Raw genomic sequence first — 25,886 nt, forward strand, 5'->3', positions numbered from 1 at the left:
ATTCACAAACGTAGTATACTGTATGTAACGTTATCACAATTACACATTGTGTAAATTGCGTGAAATTTGGCATAATCATAATTGACCCATTATGAGCACCACTAATATGCTGATGATAAACAATTAAAAACAAAACAAAATAAAACATGACAATTAGAACTGGAAAGTTTTATTGAAGATGAAAGTGATAGAAAATCCAGTGTTTTGGGACCAGAACGGTCCCTTTGTCAAGGTAATATGTACAAATATATGGACAACCCCCACCCCGAATAAATAAATAAATGAATAACCAACATGTGGTCAAGAATCCCTAGAATATCCCAGATAGTTGTGCACGACCTGTATGTGCAAAAATAACCAAGACAAGATAAATAACATTTATATCATTCTTTTCTCCTGGCGGACTCAAAGTGCCAGAGCTGCAGCCACTAGGACACGCTCTATATACAGTAGCAGTGTTAGGGACTCTTGCCCAAGGTCTCCAACTGAATAGGTGCCGGCTTACCGAACAGGCAGAGCCGAGATTCAAACTCTAGTATCCTGTGTCAGAGGCAGAGCCCTTAAAGAGTAAAGGTGGGTACACACGTCAGATAAAAGTCTTTGGAAAATGAAAGATCACAGACCAATTTTACCCCCTTTCATGTAGTATGAGAGCCATACTCTACACAGTCTATTCTATGGAGCTGCACTCCCCATCACATAAAAATCTTTGCAAGATGCTGCACACAAAGATGCTGTACAGACACAAAAGATCAGTATCTGCAAAAGATCAATCCCTGCAAAAGATCCATTCCTGCAAAATGCATTCAGAGTCTATGACATCTGCAGATCATCATACACACCTTGTTTAATGGACATTCATCTGCAGATCAGACAATTATCTGCCGATCTGAAAATCCATCCTGGTGGATCTGATCTACAGATAATTGTCCGTTAAACAAGGTGTGTATGATGATCTGCAGATCTCATAGACTATGAATGCATTTTGCAGGAATGGATCTTTTGCAGGAACAGATCTTTTGCAGATACTGATCTGTTGCATGTGTACAGCATCTTTGTGTGCAGCGTCTTGCAAAGATTTCTATCTGATGGGGAGTTCAGCTCAATAGAATAGACTGTGTAGAGCATGGCTCTCATACTACATGGAAGGGGGTAACATTGGTATGTGATCTTTCATTTTCCAAAGAAATATAGTAAGAATGCTGTACATGCAATGGACAAAACTCTCTGCACTGCAAATTATGTTAAGCAGCTCGGGGTGACCCAAACCACTAGGAATGTATAGGGTGATAAAAGAGACCAAAAAGCCCTCCCACTAAAAAGCAATGCTTGGAGTGATTTGCCTTCTTAAAACAGAAGGAAATTAGCAATAATTCAGGTACAAGTGAACATTTGTGGTTACCCACAATGCACCACTACTGAATATGAAAATTATCTATTTTCGCCCCAGTAAGCTAAGCTCCCATCCAGAACCACTGTTGTACAGGATCTTCTCAAAAAATTAGCATATTGTGATAAAGTTCATTATCTTCTGTAATGTACTGATAAACATTAGACTTTCATATATTGTAGATTCATTACACACAACTGAAGTAGTTCAAGCCTTTTTATTGTTTTAATATTGATGATTTTGGCATACAGCTCATGAAAACCCAGAATTCCTATCTCAAAAAATTAGCATATTTCATCCGATCAATAAAAGAAAAGTGTTTTTAAAACAAAAAAAGGCAACCTTCAAATAATTATGTTCAGTTATGCACTCAATACTTGGTCGGGAATCCTTTTGCAGAAATGACTGCTTCAATGCAGCATGGCATGGAGGCAATCAGCCTGTGGCACTGCTCAGGTGTTATGGAGGCCCAGGATGCTTCGATAGCGGCCTTAAGCTCATCCAGAGTGTTGGGTCTTGCGTCTCAACTTTCTATTCACAATATCCCACAGATTCTCTATGGGGTTCAGGTCAGGAGAGTTGGCAGGCCAATTGAGCACAGTAATACCATGGCCAGTAAACCATTTACCAGTGGTTTTGGCACTGTGAGCAGGTGCCAGGTCGTGCTGAAAAATGAAATCTTCATCTCCATAAAGCTTTTCAGCAGATGGAAGCATGAAGTGCTCCAAAATCTCCTGATAGCTAGCTGCATTGACCCTGCCCTTGATAGAACACAGTGGACCAACACCAGCAGCTGACATGGCACCCCAGACCATCACTGACTGTGGGTACTTGACACTGGACTTCAGGCATTTTGGCATTTCCCTCTCCCCAGTCTTCCTCCACACTATGGCACCTTGATTTCAAAATGACATGCAAAAGTTGCTTTCATCTGAAAAAAGTACTTTGGACCACTGAGCAACAGTCCAGTGCTGCTTCTCTGTAGCCCAGGTCAAGCGCCTCTGCCGCTGTTTCTGGTTCAAAAGTGGGTTCATGCTTCCATCTGCTGAAAAGCTTTATGGAGATGAAGATTTCATTTTTCAGCACGACCTGGCACCTGCTCACAGTGCCAAAACCACTGGTAAATGGTTTACTGACCATGGTATTACTGTGCTCAATTGGCCTGCCAACTCTCCTGACCTGAACCCCATAGAGAATCTGTGGGATATTGTGAAGAGAAAGTTGAGAGATGCAAGAACCAACACTCTGAATGAGCTTAAGGCCGCTATCGAAGCATCCTGGGCCTCCATAACACCTGAGCAGTGCCACAGGCTGATTGCCTCCATGCCACGCCGCATTGAAGCAGTCATTTCTGCAAAAGGATTCCTGACCAAGTATTGAGTACATAACTGAACATAATTATTTGAAGGTTGACTTTTTTTGTTTTAAAAACACTTTTCTTTTATTGGTCGGATGCAATATGCTAATTTTTTGAGATAGTAATTTTGGGTTTTCATGAGCTGTATCCCAAAATCATCAATATTAAAACAATAAAAGGCTTGAACTACTTCAGTTGTGTGTAATGAATCTAAAATATATGAAAGTCTAATGTGTATCCGTACATTACAGAAAAGAATGAACATTATCACAATATGCTAATTTTTTTTTGAAGATCCTGTATAGCAAGCCTATAGCTAAATCCCATGAGTACCAAGAATGGAAAACCAGAATATTTTAGTCATAGCACTGACAAAATACAATATAAACTATTGAAGTATTGCTGGAAGCAGAAATACAGTATTTTACAATGACCGGTATATATGGCCATTATTTCCAGGTGTTATCTTTACTAACGGAGAGAACTGGAAGGTGATGAGAAGATTCTCCCTTTCCACACTACGAGATTATGGAGTTGGGAAAAGAACTATAGAAGAAAAGATCATTGAGGAAGCTGGCTGCTTAGTGAAAGAAATTCAGTCCCATGGAGGTGAGTACTGACCATCAGTGATATTGGAACATGCCAGTATTCTTTTCACATTCATTTTCACAAAAATAATTTTAAAGTGAACCTCTAGACTAAAAATCTACTCAGCAGCACTGAAAAGGTTTGGTGTTTCTTTAACAGTTTCACAGCATCAGAACATTTTCTTACATAAGCCTTATTTTTAGCTGCACAAAAGCTAAGCTCCGCCCCATCAAATAAAACGGCTCAGGCTTTTTTACTCTGATGCTGTGCAAAGCATGGTGAGATTTCCTATGTTGTTGTTCATGTTGCCTAGCAACTGGGAGGGGTGCTCAGGACACAGGACAGTTGGAACTGTGTCTCATGCTGTCACCTCCTTTCAACCAAAAAGATGGCTGCCCCCATGAAATCAAACATTTGCCTGTTCTTTTAAAACAGGGTGGGTAAGAGATTACATTACCTGTCTATTTTAATTAACAAACTGTAACTAATGTAACTTAATGACAGTATGTTTGTTTAGGCTGAAGTTCCTCTTGGGCGGTGGCAAAGTGGACGCCGAAAGGACCGCAATACGCCCATTGGCGTTGCGTCCTTTCGGCATGCCCGGGGAGCGATTGCGTCACTGGTGACGCGCGCTTCCCTGGCAACTGGCTCCGCCCACCCGCAACGACAACCCGCTGGCCGTTCGGAAGCGCCGGCGGTTTGTTAACCCCACGATTGCCGCATGCAAAGCGTATTATAATACATATTGTAATGTATACAAAGCGTATTATACAGGCTGCCTCCTGCCCTGGTGGTCCCAGTGTCCGAGGGACCACCAGGGCAGGCTGCAGCCACCCTAGTCTGCACCCAAACACACTGATCTGCCCCCCCCTGCCCCCTGATCGCCCACAGCACCCCTCAGACCCCCCTGCCCACCCCCCAGACCACTGTTTGCACCCAATCACCCCCCTAATCACCCATCACTCACTCCCTGTCACTATCTGTCAACGCCATTTTTTTATGCCCTAAACTGCCCCCTGGGGGCTCCTGATCACCCCCACCCCTCAGATTCTCCCCAGACCCCCCTGTGTACTGAATGCATCTATCCCCCCTGTAATAACCCACTGATCACCTGTCAATCACCTGTCAATCACCTATCAGTCACCCATCAATCACCCCCTGCCACTGCCACCCATCAATCAGCCCCTAACCTGCCACTTGCGGGCAATCTGATCACTCACTCACGCCATCAGATCGCCCGCAGACCCACCATCAGATCACCTCCCAAGTGCATTGTTTACATCTGTTCTCTCCTCTAAACACCCACTAATTACCCATCAATCACCCATCAATCACACCCTATCACCACCTGTCACTGTTACTCATCAGATTAGACCCTAATCTGCCCCTTGCGGGCACACATTCAACCGCCCACATGCTCAGATTGCCCTCAGACCCCCCCCCCCCCCTTATCAATTCGCCAGTGCATTATTTACATCTGTTCTTCCCTGTAATAACTCACTGATCACCTGTCAATCACCTGTCAATCACCCATCAATCGCCCTCCCTTTGTCACTGCCACCCATCAATCAGCCCCTAACCTGCCCCTTGCAGGCAATCTGATCACCCACACCATCAGATCGTCTGCAGACCCGCCGTCAGATCACCTCCCAAGTGCATTGTTTACATCTGTTCTCTCCTCTAAACACCCGCTAATTACCCATCAATCATCCATCAATCACACCCTATCACCACGTGTCACTGTTACCCATCAAATTAGACCCTAATCTGCCCCTTACGGGCACCCAATCAATCGCCCACACACTCAGATTGCCCTCAGACCCCCCCCCCCAATCAATTTGCCGATGCATTATTTACATCTGTTCTTCCCTGTAATAACACACTGATCACCTGTCAATCACCTGTCAATCACCTGTCAATCACCTGTCAATCACCCATTAATCACCCCCTGTCACTGCCACCCATCAATCAGCCCCTAACCTGCCCCTTGCGGGCAATCTGATCACCCACCCAAACCATCAGATCGCCCGCAGACCCGCCGTCAGATCACCTCCCAAGTGCATTGTTTACATCTGTTCTCTCCTCTAAACACCCACTAATTACCCATCAATCGCCCATCAATCACCCCCTGTCACCATCTGTCACTGCTACCCATCAGATCAGACCCTTATCTGCCCCTAGGGCACCCAATCACCCGCCCACACTGTCAGAACGCCCTCAGACCCCAGTCCTGATCACCTCGCCAGTGCATTGCTTGCATCTATTCCCCCCTCTAATCACACCTTGAGACACCCATCAATCACCTCCTGTCACCACTTGTCATCCCCTAGCACACCTACCCATCAGATCAGGCCCCAATTTGCCCCATGTGGTCTCCTGATCACTCGGCCAAACCCTCAGATCCCCTCAGACCCCCGTCCGATCACCTCCCCAGTGCATTGATTGCATCTATTTCCCCCTCTAATCACCCCCTGAGACACCCATCAATCACCTCCTGTCACCCCCCTAGCACTCCTATCCATCCGATCAGGCCCAATACAACCTGTCATCTAAGAGGCCACCCTGCTTATGACCGGTTCCACAAAATTCGCCCCCTCATAGACCACCTGTCATCAAAATTTGCAGATGCTTATACCCCTGAACAGTCATTTTGAGGCATTTGGTTTCCAGACTACTCCTCACAGTTTTGGGCCCCTAAAGTGCCAGGGCAGTATAGGAACCCCACAAGTGACCCCATTTTAGAAAAAAAGACACCCCAAGGTATTCCGTTAGGTGTATGATGAGTTCATAGAAGATTTTATTTTTTGTCAAAAGTTAGCGGGAATCGATTTTTATTGTTTTTTTCACAAAGTGTAATTTTCCACTAACTTGTGACAAAAAATAAAATCTTCTATGAACTCACCATACACCTAACGGAATACCTTGGGGTGTCTTCTTTCTAAAATGGGGTCACTTGTGGGGTTCCTATACTTCCCTGGCATTTTAGGGGCCCGAAACCGTGAGGAGTAATCTGGAAAGCAAATGCCTCAAAATGACCTGTGAATAGGACGTTGGGCCCCTTAGTGCACCTAGGCTGCAAAAAAGTGTCACACATGTGACACACATGTGACACTAGACTACTCCTCAGGGTTTAGGGCCCCTAAAATGCCAGGCTGTGTAGGAACCCCACAAGTAACCCCACTTTAGAAAGAAGACACCCCAAGGTATTTTGTTAGTAGTATGGTGAGTTCATAGAAGATTTTATTTTTTTGTCACAAAAAATGACACTTTGTGAAAAAAAAAAACAATTTCCGCTAACTTGTGACAAAAAATAAAATCTTCTATGAACTCATCATACTACTAACGGAATACCTTGGGGTGTCTTCTTTCTAAAATGGGGCCACTTGTGGGGTTCCTATACTGCCCTGGCATTTTGGGGGCCCTAAACCGTGAGGAGTAGTCTAGAAACCAAATGCCTCAAAATGACCTGTGAAATTCTAAAGGTACTCATAGGATGTTGGGCCCCTTAGCGCAGTTAGGGTGCAAAAAAGTGCCACACGTGGTATCGCCATACTCAGGAGAAGTAGTATAATGTGTTTTGTGGTGTATTTTTACACATACCCATGCTGGGTGGGAGAAATATCTCTGTAAATAGACAATTGTGTGTAAAAATAATCAAAACATGTCATTTACAGAGATATTTCTCCCACCCAGCATGGGTATATGTAAAAATACACCACAAAACACATTATACTACTTCTCCTGAGTACGGCGGTACCACATGTGTGGCACTTTTTTGCACCCTAACTGCGCTAAGGAGCCCAAAGGCCAATGAGTACCTTTAGGATTTCACAGGTCATTTTGAGAAATTTGGTTTCAAGACTCCTCCTCACAGTTTAGGGCCCCTAAAGTGCCAGGACAATATAGGAACCCCACAAGTGACCCCATTTTAGAAAGAAGACACCCCATGGTATTCCGTTAGGGGTATGGTGAGTTCATAGAAGATTTTATTTTTTGTCACAAGTCAGCGGAAATTGATTTTTATTGATTTTTTTTTTTACAAAGTGTCAATTTCCGCTAACTTGTGACAAAAAAAAAAAATCTTCTATGAACCCACCATACTCCTAACAGAATACCTTTTGGTGTTGTCTTTCTAAAATTGGGTCATTTGTGGGGTTCCTAAACTGCCCTGGCATTTTAGGGGCCCTAAACCGTGAGGCGTAGTCTTGAAACCAAATGTTTTAAAATGACCTGTGAAATCCTAAAGGTACTCATTGGACTTTGGGCCCCTTAGCGCAGTTAGGGTGCAAAAAAGTGCCACACATGTGGTATCGCTGTACTCAGGAGAAGTAGTATAATGTGTTTTGGGGTGTATTTTTACACATACCCATGCTGGGTGGGAGACATCTCTAATAAATGAACAATTGTGTGTAAAAAAAATCAAAACATTGTCATTTACAGAGATATTTCTCCCACCTAGCATGGGTATGTGTAAAAATACACCACAAAACACATTATACTACTTCTCCTGAGTACGGCAATACCACATGTGTGGCACTTTTTTGCAGCCTAACTGCGCTAAGGGGCCCAAAGTCCAATGAGCACCTTTAGGCTTTACAGGGGTGCTTACAATTTAGCACCCCCAAAATGCCAGGACAGTAAACACACCCCACAGATGACCCCATTTTGGAAAGTAGACACTTCAAGGCATTCAGAGAGGGGCATGGTGAGTCCATGGCAGATTTCATTTTTTTTTTTTTTGTCACAAGTTAGCAGAAATGGAAACTTTTTTTTTTTTTTTTTTTGTCTCAAAGTGTCATTTTCCGCTAACTTGTGACAAAAAAATAAAATCTTCTATGAACTCACCATGCCTCTCAGTGAATACTTTGGGATGTTTTCTTTCCAAAATGGGGTAATTTGGGGGGTATTTATAGTATCCTGGAATTTTAGCACCTCATGAAACATGACAGGTGCTCAGAAAAGTCGGAGATGCTTCAAAATAGGAAAATTCACTTTTTGCACCATAGTTTGTAAACGCTATAACTTTTACCCAAACCAATAAATATAGACTGAATGTTTTTTTTTTTTAATCAAAGACATGTAGCACAATAAATTTGGACAAAAATGTATACAGAAATTTTACTTTATTTGACAAATTTTATCACAGAAAGTGATAAAACAGAAATCATTTTTTTGACAAAATTCATGTCTTTTTTGATGAATATAATAAAAACTAAAAATCACAGCTGCAATCAAATAGCACCAAAAGAAAGCTGTATTAGTTTCAAGAAAAGGAGGAAAAATTCATTTAGATAGTAGGTTGTATAACCGAGCAATAAACCGTTAAATCTGCAGTGGTCTGAATGGAAAAAAAGGTTTTGGTCCTTAAGGAGTAGAAAGACTGTGGTCCTCAAGCGGTTAAAGAGACTCTGTAACAACAAAAACCTCCCCTGGGGGGTACTCACCTCGGGTGGGGGAAGCCTCCGGATCCTAATGAGGCTTACCACGCCGTCCTCTGTCCCACGGGGGTCTCGCCGCAGCCCTCCGAACAGCCGGCGACTGTGCCGACTGTCAGTTCAATATTTACCTTTGCTGGCTCCAGCGGGGGCGCTGTGGCGACTTTCGGCACGGAAATAGACGGAAATACCCGATTTCCGTCGGGTCCGCTCTACTGTGCAGGCGCCGGAAACTTGCGCCTGCGCAGTAGAGCAGACCCGACGGCGATCGGGTATTTCCGCCTACTTCGGCACCGAGAGGCATCAGAGCGCCTGCGCAGGAGCCAGGAAGGTAAATATTGCGTCACGGCTGTACGGAGGGCTACAGCGAGACCCCCGAGGGACGCAGGACGGCGTGGGAAGCCTCATTAGGATCCTGAGGCTTCCCCCACCCGAGGTGAGTACCCCCCAGGGGCCGTTTTGTCGTTACAGTTCCTCTTTAAGGTGACACTGAAGAAAAAAACAAACAAACAAAAAAAATACTTATGATATAATGAATTGTATGTGCAGTACGGATAATTAATCTCATCTCACTAATATTATAAATTTGAAAGTTTGGATGTTTGTTACTCAATCACGCAACAATGGCTGAACGGATTTGAAAGAAATTTAGCACACATGTAGTACATTACCTGGAATAACATATAGGATACTTTTTATCCCCATAACCAAAAAGTGGGCGGAGACAAATACAGATTTCATTAGGAAAATGTAAACAGCAGCCATTCTTACACTGTTAATGGCAGGGTTCTCAAACTTTGCACAATTGGTCACTGGGTGACTGGGATTAATATTCAGAAATGTGGGTAGAGCCTACAAAAGCCAATCAAAATTAACCTATTGATTTTCAAAGGGAATATTTAATTGCTACCATTCTTGCACTGTTATTGCCACAAGCCTCAAACCTGGTACAGTTGGTCATTGGGTGACTGGAGTTCAAATTCAGAAAAGGGGGTGGAGCCACAGCCAATCAGATTTGTTTCATTTCATTGCAAATTATTGATGCCAAAAATTGCAAAGCTTTCAAACTAGGTCATTGAGCAATTCTGTGTTAGTGTTAGGAAAAGTGGGCGGAGCCAACACCAGCCAAATACATAACAGGGCAATGCCGGGTCATCAACTAGTAGATGGATAATAAGTAGCAAATATTCTCTCCTATTTTTATTTTCAGTTATATAGCTTTTTTTTTTTTAATAACATTGCATCATTCTCTAATCGTTACAGTTTAAAAACTACACTCTGTCTTTTAAGATATAAAACAGGGCAGAGCTAATGACCCTTTGAACTTCCCTGCAGTAAAATTGTATCTGAAGTTGTCTTTCTCTGTTTCTTTGCTGTTCAGAAAATAGCACTGTAGCCAACTAAATTAGTTGAAGAGCTCAGAGAAGCTCTTTTGCATAGATTACAAGTTTCTTAAATAATAATAATAATCTGAACATTTGTATAGCGCTTTTCTCCTGTCGGACTCAAAGCGCTCAAGAGCTGCAGCCACTGGGACGCGCTCAAGAGGCCACCCTGCAGTGTTAGGGAGTCTTGCCTTGAACTCCTTACTGAATAGGTACTTGACCTAGCCAGGATTCGAACCCCGGTCTCCCATGTCAAAGGCAGAGCCCTTAACCAGTACACTCTTCCTGTACTGGAAATAATATGAGACTCATATCTTTGCTACTAATGTTCTATTTCTTAGCAGTACTACACAATCAATTCATTATATTATAGGTTTATTTTCACTTCAGATTCTCTTTGATTACTAGCCGACCTCTACACGCCGCTCAGAGAATGTTAGACGGCGAAACCGCCATCTAATTAGGCTATACAGCGCTGCGATCTAAGTCAGAGCTGTACTGGGGACAGCCGTGTGACAGGACTGTCCCCCTGGGACACAGGAGAGTAATCAGCTCTATTAGGCTGAAGCCTATAACAGCCGATCGCTGTCATTGGCTGACTAGGGGCAGGGAGGGAGTTAGGTAAAAATAAATAAATATATAGGTACATTTAAAAAAAAAATAACATAAATATTTATCAAGCAATAAATAAATAAACATTGGGAGAGCGATCAGACCCCACCAACAGAGAGTTCTGTTTGTGAGGAGAAAAGAGGGGGGATCACTTGTATGCTGAGTTGTGCCGCCCTGCAGCGAGGATTAAGGGCCCATTTCCACTACTGCGAATCCGCATGCGTTGTCCGCATGCAGATTCGCATAGCCAATACAAGTGGATGGGCCTGTTTCCACTTGTCAGAATTGCTGTGCGTTTTTCTGTGCGGAGAAAATCTGCACGGCGGAGCCGTCAGATTTCGCATCCCGCACACCGCTATGCGAAGCACACGCAATGCATTGAATAGGGAAATCGCATGCATTTTTGGCATGCATTTTTTTCCCGCGATTTTGCGTGCGATTTCACATAGAAACTAATGTAAATTAACTCAGGCAGTGACATGGTTAAAATCGCATATACCCTAACCTATGCGAAATCGCGGCAAAAAAACGCATGTAAAATCGCATCTGCATGCGATTTCGTCAGCGGTGATTTACAGGCGATTCTACACCGCAATAGTGGAAACGGGCCCTTAAAGATGCAGTGGCCTATTTACAGAAAAAGAGTCTGGTCTTTATGGGGGTTTAACACTGCGGTCCTCAAGAGGTTAAATTTGATTTTCAAGTGAAAATTCCATTGAAAATAAGTTTTGTTAAGTTTCAAGTTTTTTTTTGCATTTGGCGCAAATTTTGGAGGTAAAAATATAGATTTTTGCTGTTTTTTGAAAATAGTTGTGCTAAAAATATTGTTTTTCCGCATTTCTCTGCAAAAATATTAATTTGTGAAAAAACGCAAAAATGCAACCTAATTTGTCGTTGTTATACAAATGGCATGACTTTTTTTCCCTTGGTTTTAAACATTTTGCATTGGCGACACACATTTTTTCTTTCACACTGTATGTGGTTCAATTCCAGGTAAACCCTTCAATAATCACCCCATACTAAATGCAGCTGTCGCCAACATCATTGTAGCCATATTACTGAGCCGCAGATTTGAATACGACGACCCCCTTTTGCAGAAGCTGATGAATTTGACCAATGAAAGTATAAAACTTCTGGGGTCGCCTTTAGTGAGGGTAAGTAAATTGCATACTTGGATCTGACTATGCGCAAGCAAAAACTGGCCAAGTGCAGTGCCCATGGCCACTCCTGAGAGCTTATTGAACACTGGTTTAACCTTAGAAAAGGAAAGTGGACCTGAACTCTTGCACAGAACAGAAGGAAAACAGAGAGAAATCCAACCTGTATGTATTTAGATAGATTATTATTATTATTTATTGGATTTATATAGCGCCAACATACTATGCAGCGCTGTACAATAAATAGGATTACAGACAATGATAACAGGGGTGACAGCACAATACAGGTAATAGACAATAGATACAACAATACAGGTAATAGCAAAAAGATACACAACACAATGCAGATAGTAGTACAATGCCAGATCATAAACTGGAGTGGTAGTGGTAAAAATACTAAAACTTTCTAAATTCTGGGTAAAGTGCCCACGGGAAGAGGGCCCTGCCAAAGGCTTACAATCTAGAGGGAGGGGTTGGTGACACAAAAGAAGGGGTGCAACAAGAAGTTCTTGGTGGAAAGGATTAGGGCTGGTTTGAGTTAATGTAGGCCTCATGTGCGGTCAGTCAAAGGTGCAGTTACAGGTATGCATGGACTGGTATTACACAATACAATGTGCAGCTGTCACACACACAGGTGCAGTGAACAGTTATGCACGGACTGCTATTACACAATACAATGTGCAGCTGTCACACACACAGGTGCAGTGAACAGTTATGCAGTGACTGGTATTATATAACACTGTGTGCAGTGAACATGAACAGGTATGCACGGTTGGAGTTTTTAAATCCTCCTCATCTGTGACTAATCACCACTGTAATTTGATCTCATCTGAGTCAGCTCAGGAATGTCCTCTGCCATGGAGGAGCAGCTAATTGGTAAACACAGAATATTAACACTATGTCTGCTTCCATGAAAGCAGGAAGTAGATACACTGCAGATTTATTGCAGGATTTGTACCAGCTGTAACAATGTTTTTTTTCCTTAAAGGTTATGCTATTGCGTATCTTACAGAGCAGAAAAGAAGTTCTGAGTTCAAGTCCACTTTCATTAATGCTGATAATATGGTTTAGCACACATTGGGCTTGATTCACTAATCGGCGATAAGCCAGTTAGTGAGCCCAAATAGATAGTGGGCGCAAACCACAGCGTTAGGTGGTTTGTGCCCATAGGACCCCACACAGTGCGTGCAGCGCAGCAGCATATGTTTAGAGCGCGATGCGACGATAACGTCGCACCCGCTGCCAGGGTAGGACTGGGACCTTTTGGCCCGGGGGGAAACACAAACTAGAGGCCCATTATCATGGCAGCCCCAGCCCAAATGACGTCACACACGCACCCCATGTCGTATATGCCAGTAGTCACGTGGAGCACCAAGGCGAAAAATACAGAAAGAACACTCTAGGGACAGTGTGACAAGTAAAGTATAGGCACCGGGGGGGGGGGGGGGGGGGGGGATGCACATAATACATTTTGAGGGACAACGGCCGGGGTTTACGTCGTGTCTATCATTTGTGGTTATCGCATGCCGTGATTATCGTACCTGACAACCACATTGGCCCAATATTTCCCAACATCTCAGATTGCTACATTCAACCAATTTCCACCCAAAATTTTTATCCGATTTGATAATATCAAAACGGTTGGTTGATCGGCTGTCAGGTCAACAGATGTATGGCCACCTTAATTCCCCAAAGCTCATTCCTTCCCCCCCTCCACACTTATGTCTTCCCCTTCGCCACCATCTCTACTAACCCTGAACTATGCCCCTCTTCCACCTCGGATATCCCCTCCCCCTTTACCAGACACATCCTTACTGATATTCCTGCTGGCATCATGATCCCTGCCTCTTTAATGCTAATTTCCAAAGTTTCGGTATCCCTCCTTCCATAACAGTTCTCACTCTCTCACCCTCACCAGGATTGCACTTTTAGGCTGCTTTCACATTGGGACGCTGCGTTTGGGGCTACGTTAAGGTGGCACAATGTGCCCCTAACGCAACGCATGGTGGTGTTGAAGTTGGGCTTTATAAAGAGCCGCGTTATGCGTCTCTTGGTGCGCCGTTTTCGTTCCATACTGATAGAATGAAAACGGCGCATGTGTCAAATTTAAAAAAAGAAACAAACAAACAAACATTACTGAGTATGTGCAAACAGTCTAACGCGGCTAAAACCACTTATAACCACTTATAACGCACAACATGCTGCACTTTCATTCAACGTGCAGCGTTATACTCCAACGCAACGTGTGCACTGTGAACAACCCATTGATTTTTCATTGCTGTGAGTTGTTCTACATTACGGGCTGCTGTAATGTGGAAGTCTAACGTCCCACTGTGAAAGCATCCTTACTTAGCTTTCCTGTATGACAAGAAGCCACAGACACCCAGCACTGAGGGAAGGGGGGAAACAAAGGTGAATAAGGGAGAGCTGGTGCACACCAAGAGAGCGTCTGAGCGTTTTTCAAATCGACAGTGATTTGAAAAGTGATTGGCTAATGTTACCCTATGAGGGCCCTTTTCCAATAGCAATCGCTAGCGTTAGCGCTAAACTCTAGCGATTGTGATTCAGCAAAATACTTTTTTTTCCCGGCGATTGCGTTTGTGGTTTTGCTATGCACTGCAGGGCATAGCAAAATCGTGGCAATAATCGCTCCACCACGCGATCGCGTTTTTGTTAAAATCGAATCACGGTAGTGGAAATAACCTACCGAGATTCCTGTTATTTAGCAAACCCTAGCGATTTTAAAATCGCTAGCAGTTTGTGATTTTGCGATTCAGCAAACGCAATCGCTCTAGAGGAAAAGGGCCCGGAGGGTGTTCTCACAGCAGCATTGTGATTTTTTTCAAAATCGCAAACACACTGCATGAAGCATTTTTTGGAGCGATTCATTCAAAAATCACTCTGAAAATCGCTTCACAATATCACACTCATAAATTGCTAGTGATTGCTATTGTGATTTTGGCGTGCACTAGCCCAGAGAGAGGAGGAGTGGAGAGAGAGAATGAGAATAGCCTGAGAAGGAGCAGAGAGCTTATCCGTATTGCAGTCCCACATCAGACAGGCTACTTGCCTGTAATTTGACTCCTGTCCCTGCCAGTCTCTCACACAAGTCAGAAAGCAACCCTCACCAGGATTATTATTATTATTATTATTTATTGAATTTATAAAGTGCCAACATATTACGCAGCGCTGGAAAATAACTATATACAATGATACAAGGATGACAGACATAAGGTTATACAACATAGAACAAAGTTAAACATGCAAATTGTTCATAATACATGATCGTGTGATATGGGCTGGTTAGGTAGGCCCAGTAATACCAGTACAGGCTGTCATAGGACAGGAGCACACAATCCTGTAGATTACACTAGGTAGTGGAGGACCCTGCCAGAGGCTTACAATCTAAAGGGTGGGGTGGAAACACTAGGTGGGGCTGTTAAATACTCATTAGAGAGTTACTGTGCGGTAGGAGGTGGGTAGGCCATCCTAAAGAGGTAGGTTTTAAGGGCTTGCTTGAATGTGTTGAAAGAGGGAGCAAGTCTGATGGGTGGTGGAAGGGCATTCCAGAGGGTGGGGGCAGCCCTTGAGAAATCCTGCAGGCGGGCATGGGAGTGTGAAATGCGTGGGGTGGTGAGGCGAAGGTCGTTGGAGGATCGGAGGGGGTGACCTGGTGTATACCTGTGAACAAGCTCCGAGATGTAGGTAGGGCAGGTTTTGTGCACAGATTTATATGCCAGGCATAGACTCTTGAAAGTTATCCTGAAACGGATAGGGAGCCAGTGCAGGGATTCACAAAGGGGAGATGAGGATGCGGAGCGGTGCGAGGAATGGATGAGTCTTGCAGCCGCGTTCATCACTGATTGAAGGGGGGCAGTGCGTTTCAGGGGGAGGCCAGAAAGGAGGGAGTTACAGTAATCAAGGCGGGAGATGATTAGGGCATGGATGAGCAGTTTGGTCGTGTCTGGGGTTAAGAAGGGGCGGATCTTGGAGATATTACGGAGGTGGAAATTGCAGGCTCTGGTGATGTTTTGGATGTGTGGGATGAAGGAGAGGTCAGAGTCCAAGGTGACACCCAGACAGCGGGCCTGGGAGGTAGGGCGAATGATTGTGTTGTCGATTGTGAGGTGGAAATCTGGGAGGGGTGCAGCAGCATGCGGTGGAAAGATCAGGAGCTCAGTTTTGTCTAGGTTAAGCTTCAGGAACCTAGCTGACATCCAGGAGGAAATTGCTGAGAGACACAAGGAGACCTTGTTTATGGTGGTGGATGAGAGATCGGGGGTATGGAGATAAATCTGAGTGTCATCTGCATAAAGGTGGTAATTGAAGCCCAGGGAGGAGATAAGCTTGCCAATGGAGGAAGTGTATATGGAGAAAAGAAGGGGGCCTAGAACAGAGCCCTGGGGGATCCCAACTGCGAGGGGGGCAGGGGTTGAGGAGGAGCCATTGAAGGAAGTGGTGAAGGAGCGATTGGATAGGTAGGAGGAGATCCAGGCCAAGGCAAGGCCATGGATGCCCATGGACTGTAGTGATTGGAGGAGGAGGGGGTGGTCAACAGTGTCAAATGCTGCGGAGAGGTCAAGGAGGAGCAGGATGGAATAACTGCCTTTGGCCCTGGCAAGGATAAGGTCGTTGACCACCTTGGCAAGGGCTGTTTCAGTTGAGTGTGCAGGTCGGAATCCAGACTGTAGGGGGTCAAGTAGGGTATTGGTGTTGATGTATTGGGTAATGCGTTGGTGTACTAGGCGTTCAAGGAGTTTAGAAGCATAGGGAAGGAGGGAGATTGGGCGGTAGTTTGAGGGTAGGGATGGGTCGAGTGAGGGTTTTTTCAGCAGGGGAAGTACAGTGGCCTGTTTGAATGGTTTGGGGAAGGTGCCTGTGGAAAGGGAGAGATTGAACAAGGAGGTGAGGACTGGGGCCAGGTCAGTGAAGTGGGGACGAAGAGTATTGGCAGGTACCGGATCACAGGGAGAGGATGTGGGGGGGGAAGCCGCTAGCAGCAGGCTGACTTCATCAATGGTGGAAGGAGCAAAAGAGGTGAGGAGTGGATGAGACAGGGGAGCAGCTGGGAGGGAAGGCAAGGGGACAACCTGAGAGGTGTTGGGAAGGGAGGGATGGAGGAGGGAAATTTCATTGCGTATTGTTGCAATTTTAGTGGTGAAGTGGTTGGTAAAGTCGTTGGCTGAGAGGGAGGAGCTGGGAGGGGGAGGAGTGGGGTTGAGGAGGGAATTAAAGGTAGCAAAAAGCTGTCGAGGGTTGGAAGCTTGGGTTCCAATCAATGCTGCGAAGTACCTTTGTTTAGCCTCAGAGAGGGCAGTGTGGAAGAGTAACAGTTTGGCCTTGTAATCTAGGAAGTCAGAATTGAGATGTGATTTCCAACATTTCCGTTCAGCTGCTCGAGTTTCTTTCCTGAGGTTGCGTGTGTGGGTGTTGTGCCAAGGTTGGGGGTTGGGGGGTTGGGGGGCTTGTTTGGGCGGAAGATTGAGGATTGCACTTTTGAAGACACAGACACCCAGAACTAGGGGAGGGGGGGAAACAAAGGTGAATGAGGGAGAGCTGGTGTCCACCAACAGTGTGTCTGAGCGTTTTTCAAATCGACAGTGATTTGAAAAGCGATTGGCTATTGTTACCCTATGACAGTATTCTCACAGCAGCGTTGTGATTTTTTCAAAATTGCAAACATTGCATGAAGCATTTTTTGGAGCGATTCATTAAAAAATCGCTTTGAAAATAGCTTCACAAAATCGCACTCACAAATTGCTAGCGATTGCTATTGTGATTTTGGTGTGCCCTAGCCCAGAGAGAGGAGGAGTGGGGAGAGACTGAGAAGGAGCAGAGAGCTTATCAGAATTGCAGTCCCACATCACACAGAGACTACTTGCCTGTAATTTGACTCCTGTCCCTTCTAGACTCTCACACAAGTCAGAAAGCAGCCCTCCTGGAGTCTAGGGACTGTCAAAAACGTTTCAACTTGTTTAACACCTTATCCACACATGCAGTCATTATAACATAGGGGAGAGACCGGACAGATTTTTGCTCACAGACCCTCCAGGCAAGCTCTGCATCATGCTGTGTAAATTTAGCAACTTGCCTGCCCTCCAGTTGCACTTTTATCAGCTAGGCTAGTGTTTCACATTGCCTTACAACAAACCTGAATACACCAGACCTGCCCTAAATCACTGAGTGAAAGGCGGCCTGGGGGGAGATTTCCCCCCTTCTCCCCTGGCCAGTCCGCCCCTGCCCGCTGCCCTTTAATCGGCGCACCCAGTGCGACGAAAACGGCGCATCGGGTGGCACCAAAGCGGCGGCCACCCGATGCGCCGTTTTCATCGCACTGGGTGCGCCGATTAAAGGGCAGCTATTAGTGCCCGCAAAGCTACTTATGGGGCACAAAGTGGCTATTCACAGCGGGTGCTAACACTTAGTTAGTTTTCTGTATGCGGAAATGCACTTGCGGTAGACTGTCGACATAAATAGGACCATCTTGATATTCACAAAATTCACAAAATTTTTCACATGCGGAAAAATTGCAGCAAAAGTTTGCAAAAAATGTGGAAAATGTTCTACAAAAGTTGGTAATTTCTGCAAAAGTTCCAAATTCACAATGGAAAAGGGGCACATTATTTATTTATTTTAGTATTTATATAGCGCCGACATATTACGCAGCGCTGTACAGAGTATATTGTCTTGTCACTAACTGTCCCTCAGAGGGACTCACAATCTAGTCCCTGCCACAGTCATATGTCTATGAATGTATAGTGTCGTTCATGTATCATACTCTAGGGCCAATTTAGGAGGAAGCCAATTAACTTATCTGTATGTTTTTGGGATGTGGGAGGAAACCGGAGTGCCCGGAGGAAACCCACGCAGACACAGGGACAACATACAAACTCCTTGCAGATGTTGACCTGGCTGTGATTTGAACCAGGAATCCAGCGCTGCAAGGCCAAAGAGCGCTAACCACTACGCCACTGTTCTGCCCATTTGTGACATAACAACCGATTTTATGTCACCTACAGGTACCAGGTGATATATTTTGCTTCCCATTGACCTAAATGGAGTCTGGAGCCTTGAGCACTGTGTTTGCTGGACTTTAAAACTTTTTATTGCGACTTCTTTCCCGCATATTTATATGGTTTCTGCCGTTTTATGAGTGTTTTCGCACTTTTTTTTCGAAATATACCTCCATGTGGAAAACATGCGGGAAAATTCTAGTAAATATGGAAAAAAATTGGAAATTATCACTGACGGTCTGATGGTGAATAGAGCCCATTGCACTTCATGCTTTTTCTCTTTGCATCCACAGTGTACAAAGGAGATTCCCACAAAGTGTTATTGAAATTGGCAAGTGATAGGAATAACATTTTAAATTATTGTTATTATTATTATTATTAATTTAATATAGCGCCATCATCTTCCGTGGTGTTCTACAACAGAATACAAGGTATAACAATACAATATAAAAAATACAACAGCGAACAGTACAAGACAATGGTGGATTACAGTTTATGCAGTGAACAAATTAATTACAGATTATTGCACAATGGTGGAAGATAGGCACACACATTCACAGCATTAAAGTGGGAGTGTCACCATAAAAATCAATTTTCAACAGCAACTGGTCTGAGTGTATTAAGTGATAAAGATGCTAATCCTGCATTTAAAACTTTCAAAACTTTTTCTGCGGTTATGATTTGGAGTTATCACATACCTAAGGAGCACTGGCCCTTTAGCGGTCAGTGCCAAACCTGCAACTGGCTGGGGGTTCTTTTTATCTATAATATATTCCTCCTCTTCCATTTATTTCCCTGCCAAGCTGCTTTTCTGAAACATGATCTCCTGCTCACTTGTGTTTACAAGCAAGGCTGAGGTGACTCAGCGATTGGAGGAGAAAATAAAAAAAAAGTAGAGGGCCGAAATGACATCAGGATTTAGCCTAAACTGTGGGCAAAAGTCATGGTTCCCACCAGGAACAGAATTCTTTTAATTTACTATATAAAATTCACTGAAATCAAAATGTGGACAGTGCAATACATGTGTTATGTAAGTAGATCAAATATTTATCTACTTATATATGTGTTTTTTTCCCCTAGCATAGTATGGCTAATCCTACTGCTTTAAGAGACAAAAGGGAAAGAGTGTACTTGCCAATTGGCTTTATAGATTTAGGCTACTTTCACACCAAGATGTTGCGTTTTAGGGGACGTTATGGTCGCATAACGTGCCCCTAACGCAACGCCTGGTGCTCTTGGATGTGGACGTCAGAGTGAGCCGTGTTGTGCAGCTCACTCTGGCGTCCGTGATGCCGCGATGCGATGCATCACATGGTCCCGCCAGCCAATTGCCGCACAAAGCGGCGCTCCAGGAAGTAAACACTACACGTCACACCGTGCAGTGAATATTAATTAGCCATGTGCCTGGCCGAGGAGGAGGAGGGAAGACCTCCTCCTCCAACACTACAGAACATGTGCTCACAGCCTAACGCGGCTTAGCCGCGCATAAGGCATAGCATGCAGCACTTTGAACGTACGTGCTGCGTTACAATGTAACGCAACGTGGGCACTGTGAACAGCCCATTGATTAATCATTGCTGTGCGGTGGGCTGGGTTACAGGCTGCACTAACGTACGCCTGTAACGTCTTGCTGTGAAAGCAGCCTCAAGGGTAAAATTGATTGTGTAAGGGAAAAAAGTGCCCCTATGGGGTAGTTACCTTGGCAGGGCGAAGCCTCTGCATCCTAATGAGGCTTCCTTCATCCTCTTGAGCCTCGGGGATCCAGCTCTGGCTTCCCCCAATAAGTGCCGACAAGCTGTGCGCAGGCGTAGTAGCGTACGGCAATATTTACATTTTGCTTTCTGGCACAGGTGCATTATCGGCTTTGCACGCTGTGCGCCTGCGCAGTAGAGCGGACCTTATTTGGGCTCAGCTATTTCCGCATGAGCCCAATCAGAAAGCCACTACTGCACCAGCACAGGAGTGCAGATTGTAAATTATGCTGCACGTGGTGTTCAGGGTCTGCCAGCGCAGGATCCCGGAGGGTGAAGAGAACGTGGAAAGCCTCATTAAAACCAGAGGCTCCCCCCTCCTGAGGTAAGAATGCCCCAGGGGCACTTTCTATTCTTACAGATTCCCTTTAAGGGATAGTACAATAGGTGAAGGGAAGTTGTGTATCTGAGATGGTAAAACGGTGGCCAGTGAGAGAGTATGTTTGCCTGAAGAGGTGAGTTTTCAGGTTGCATCTAAAAAAGGTAAGTGTGGGTGAGTGGCGGATGTGTTGAGGGAGTGTTTTCCAGAGAAGGGGTGAGGATGGAGAGAAATCTTGTAGGCGGGAATTAGAGGAGGTGATCAGAGAGGAAGACAGGAAAATATTGTTGGCAGAGTGGAGATTGTTTGTAGGATGGTATCTGGAAATAAGTTTATGATATGCAAAACACTAGCTCCACTTCCTAATAATGTGTGAAAATTAATATACAAACAGCAGGGGCCTAGCAAAAAAAAATCACTGGGTCCTATTGCAAAAATATCAGTATTATGCAGCCTTCATGCCCCCGCTTCTTCCCCTGATAGCTCAGATAGTAGTATAAGGTACCCTTCCCCATAGTGGTATTATGTAGCCTTTGTGTCCCCTCATCACCTACCCCCAGATAGCATTGTTTGGGGGAAGTTTCAGCTTAGGTATTCCCCCGAGATAAGTTTGACCAAAGATGTCCAAAGAGGCCCTATCATGTTCTTAGACATCCTAATACACCAACCACTTAAGACCAGTACTTGTGTGAAACAAAAAACACGCGGACAGTGGGAGCCTGATCTGCTGAAGTATAGCCAGGTATTTGGTGAAGTTGTATCAGATAAATGAAATACTCACAAACGTGGGTTGCTTCAGGAGGCAACCACTCATAAGGGCCTGTAGGGAAGTACTGTCACCACTTGGTCTGTGGGAAAGATGGTCGCAGCTGCAGGAAAAGTGTTTACTCCACAAGAGCCCGTGTGGAGCAAATCCCTTAGCAAGGGTTAATGTAGTAAGATTATTAGTAAACTGGAGGTTACCAAATGGTATACCAATCAGTAAAAAACAGTGCTTCTGTTATAATAGACTTGAAAAGGTTTTATCTTAACCTTTCTTGAGGTAACCCAGAATCAAGCTCAGGGTGGAAAAAAAGAAGCCAGGAGCGGTAAAACTGATCCTGACTCGGGATAGCTGCCGGGAGGTCTATGCAGAGCCTGAAGCACAGTGGGTTATCAACTCACCTCCCTCAGGATCCAGATGCTGCCAGCCATTCTCCTTCCGATCCTCTGAGGCTCATAGGCTCCCAACCCCTCTGGTGAGATTGGCGTTTGTTGTCATGAGGACAGACTGCGATCTCACTCTAGGATTACAACGCCACCCAGAGGATGGAGGGAGGATTGCAGTGCTGGATCCCATGGAAGTAAGTGCACGGCTACTGCAGATCTCACTGCGGTGTGATTTTTCCCCTGGTTTTAAGGTTTAAAAGCGCACAAAAAAAAAATATTTCACCACTTTTAGACCCTAAAATCCAGAGATAATCATACCACTAGGGAGGTTAAAGAAGGAAGTTCACAGAGCAGGTATAAATGTATTCAGCACTTAGCACAATGCGTTTCGCAGTGTAAACTGCTTCATCAGGACAATAAACGTGCCAATACCTGGGATACAGAAAGCCTGGGCGCCAGGCCTCCAGCCTGCTAATAATCTTATGACCAGTTAAAGAGAAACTGTAACAAAAAAAAAGTCCCCTGGGGGTACTCGCCTTTGTAAGGGGAAGCCTCAGGGTCCCAATGAGGCTTCCCCCTCTGCTGTAGCTGCAGGCAGTCCAGCGCTGGCTCCCCCGAAGTGTCCCGGATACCCCGGAATCCTCCCTCTACAAGGCTGACAAGTGATGATAAACAATGATTTATTTACTTTTCCTGGCTCCAGCGGGGGGTGCTGTTGTGGCTCTTCCCACGGCGATAGGTGAAAATAGCCTATCTCCGTCGGGTCCGCTCTACTGCGCAGGTGAAGAACACTTGCGCCAGTGCAGTAGAGCGGCCCCAGGGGTGCCTCTAGCCATGTTGTCACTCCAGGCGAGAAAATCCGTGGCGCCCCCCACCCCCATGGTGCCCTTCCATGAAAATAATCGTAATGCGGCAACATTTCACCAGGAAATAATCATAATCCGGCAGCTTTTCATCAGAAAATTCCCAATGCGGGCAGTGTTTCACCAGAAAATACACGTAATATAAGGCTGCAGAAGTGAGCTTACGTGCTGTGGGCCAGTGAATTGACGCGGCGTCTATTTGACGCCGCAAGCCTGTTCACCACCTGGAGACACAAAGGGGACAGAAGGAGGCACATGGGGACAGAGGAAGGCGCAGGGGACAGAGGTGGCACATGGGGACTGAAGAGACACATGGAGACAGAAGGAGGCACAAAGGGATACAGAAGGAGGCACAGGAGGACAGGAGGAGGCAGAGAGGGACTGAAGGAGAAACAGGGGGGCAGAGGTAGCGCAAGGGGACAAATAAAGGCAAAGGGGACATAAGGAGGCACAGGGGGACAGAAGGAGGCACAAAGGGCACAGAAGGAGGCAGAGATGTCACACATGAGGAAAGAAGGATGCACAAGTCACAGAGGTGTCAGCTGCCTGCAACTTACGCTAAGTAGATTCAGCAGAAGCAAGTAATAGAGCAGCTACAGGGGTGTGGCTTAATCTTGAGTGGGGCTTAATTTGGGGGCGGGGCTTAATTATGCAACATGGCGCCCCCCAGGACCAATGGCACTCCAGGCAATGGCCTGTACTGCCTATGCCTAGAGGCGCCCCTGAGCGGCCCGACAGCGATCGGCAATTTCTGCCCATCTCCGAGGTGGAGAGCCTATACTGCGCCTGCGCTGGAGCCAGAAAGGTAAATATTTACATCCCCGCTGTTCGAGGAGCTTTTCACCGCTGCCGTGGGACCGAGGAGGACGGGGGAAGCCTCAATAGGATCCAGAGGCTTCCCCCACCCGAGGTGAGTACCCCAGGGGAACTTTTTCTCGATACAGGTTTTCTTTATGAGAAAATGTTGAATCAAAAAGTAGACAAATGCATTATTATTATTATTATTATTATTTTGTATTTATATAGTACCACCGACAAGCTTGAATGTTAGTTATTTAATTTTTAATAACCATAATCTTGTTTTCTTCTTAAGCTCTACAACAGCTTCCCATTTCTGCTAAACTTGTTGCCAGGATCTCACAAGAAGATCTCTGAGAACAGTATACAGACTGAGAGATTTATAGAGGAGACTTTTACTAAGCAGAGGCAAGAACTGGATGTAAATGACCAGAGGAATCTTGTTGATACATTTCTGGCAAAACAACAAGAGGTAAAGGGAAGACTATAGATACAAAACGGATGCAGTGGTGCTTACTTGATAAGGGGGAAGAGCTGTAACATATAATTTATACTATGACCACTTCAAAGAAAACCTGTAACTTCATAAACTCCCTTTAAAAAAGCACATTGCCCGTATCAGCAGTCCTTCCTGACGTCACCTTTAGTGTTGGTCAAATATCTCATTGTTCAATGGCGCTGATTTTTGCAGTTAAAGGGAACCAGAGAGGAACTAAAAAAAAAACAGAAAAAGCTTTTATACATACCTGGGGCTTCTTCCAGCCCCAAACGCACGGATCGCTCCCACGCCGCCGTCCACCGCTTCCTGTATCGGCGGTACCGGGTCCCGTCACTTCCGGCGGACGCGGCCAATTCTCCGCATGAGCAGGGCCTCCCTCCATACCCTTACGCGTGCGGCTGCTCAGTATGCAGCTGCATGCGTATGTGTATGCCGGGAGCCCCTGTGATGCGGACAATTGGCCGAAACTACGGGAGCCGGTACCGCTGGATACAGGAATTGGAGGACGGCGGCGTGGGAGCGATCCGTGCGTATGGGGCTGGAGGAAACCCCAGGTATGTATAAAACCTTTTTCCTGGGGCCTCTGGTTCCCTTTAATAGGAAAGCCCCTATTCAAGCTAGAATCACTACATTTTCTCGGTATGTTAAATAGAACAGTGGGAACAAGGGGATTTTTTTTTTCAAAAAGATCTTGTAGTTTTTTAGGAAATTGATTAAAAAATGTTTTTTAAAGGCGGGAAAATGACATTTGCAGTATATTTTAACCACTTAACATCTCAGTCGTTTTCAGCTTATGCATCCGAGCAATGTTCACCTCCCATTCATTAGCCTATAACTTTATCACTACTTATCACAATGAACTGATCTATAGCTTGTTTTTTCCGCCACCAATTAGGCTTTCTTTGGGGGGTACATTTTGCTAAGAGCCACTTTATTGTAAATGCATTTTAACAGGAAGAATAAGAAAAAAAATGAAAAAATTCATTATTTGTCAGTTTTCGGCCATTATAGTTTTAAAATAATACATGCCTCCATAATTAAAACCCACGTATTGTTATTGCCCATTTGTCATGGTTATTTCACCATTCAAATTATGTCCCTATCACAATGTATCGCAACAATATTTTATATGGAAATAAAAGAGCATTTTTTCCGTTTTGCATACATCACTATTTACAAGCTTATAAAAAAAAAAATAGAGAGAAATATTTCATCTTTACATAGATATTTAAAAAGTTTAGACCCTTAGGTAAATATTTATGTGTTTTTTTTTTATAGTAATGTTTTTTTTTTTTTTTATTAAACATTTTATGTGGGCATTTTTGGGAGGGTGGGATATAAAAGTGTTTTATTGGGGGAAATATTGGTGTAGTGTAATGTTTTTGGGTATTTACTTGTAGTTTTACTTTTTGGCCACAAGATGGCAATCTCGATTTTTTTTTTACATGACGTCACTCTAAGCGTACAATGTACGCTTAGAGGGACACAGCTTCAGAAAGAGCAAAGCTTCCGAGAGAAGCTGTCGCTTTTTTCAGCGGGGGAGAGGAATCAATGATCGGGCTCCATAGCC

At 44.7% G+C, this 25,886-nt stretch overlaps 1 protein-coding gene across 1 annotated transcript in view; it reads left to right on the top strand.

Annotated features, from left to right (window-relative positions):
• The window catches only part of LOC137571254 (cytochrome P450 2K6-like), a 90,939-nt gene that overhangs the window by 15,174 nt on the left and 49,879 nt on the right, over positions 1-25,886 (top strand). The window contains exons 3-5 of the mRNA XM_068280130.1: positions 3,207-3,356; positions 11,761-11,921; positions 24,113-24,289. Coding sequence (XP_068136231.1) covers positions 3,207-3,356; positions 11,761-11,921; positions 24,113-24,289 — 488 coding nt within the window. The remainder of the gene's footprint in view (positions 1-3,206; positions 3,357-11,760; positions 11,922-24,112; positions 24,290-25,886) is intronic.

Source organism: Hyperolius riggenbachi, chromosome 4, assembly GCF_040937935.1.
Source record: "Hyperolius riggenbachi isolate aHypRig1 chromosome 4, aHypRig1.pri, whole genome shotgun sequence".
NCBI lineage: Eukaryota > Metazoa > Chordata > Amphibia > Anura > Hyperoliidae > Hyperolius > Hyperolius riggenbachi.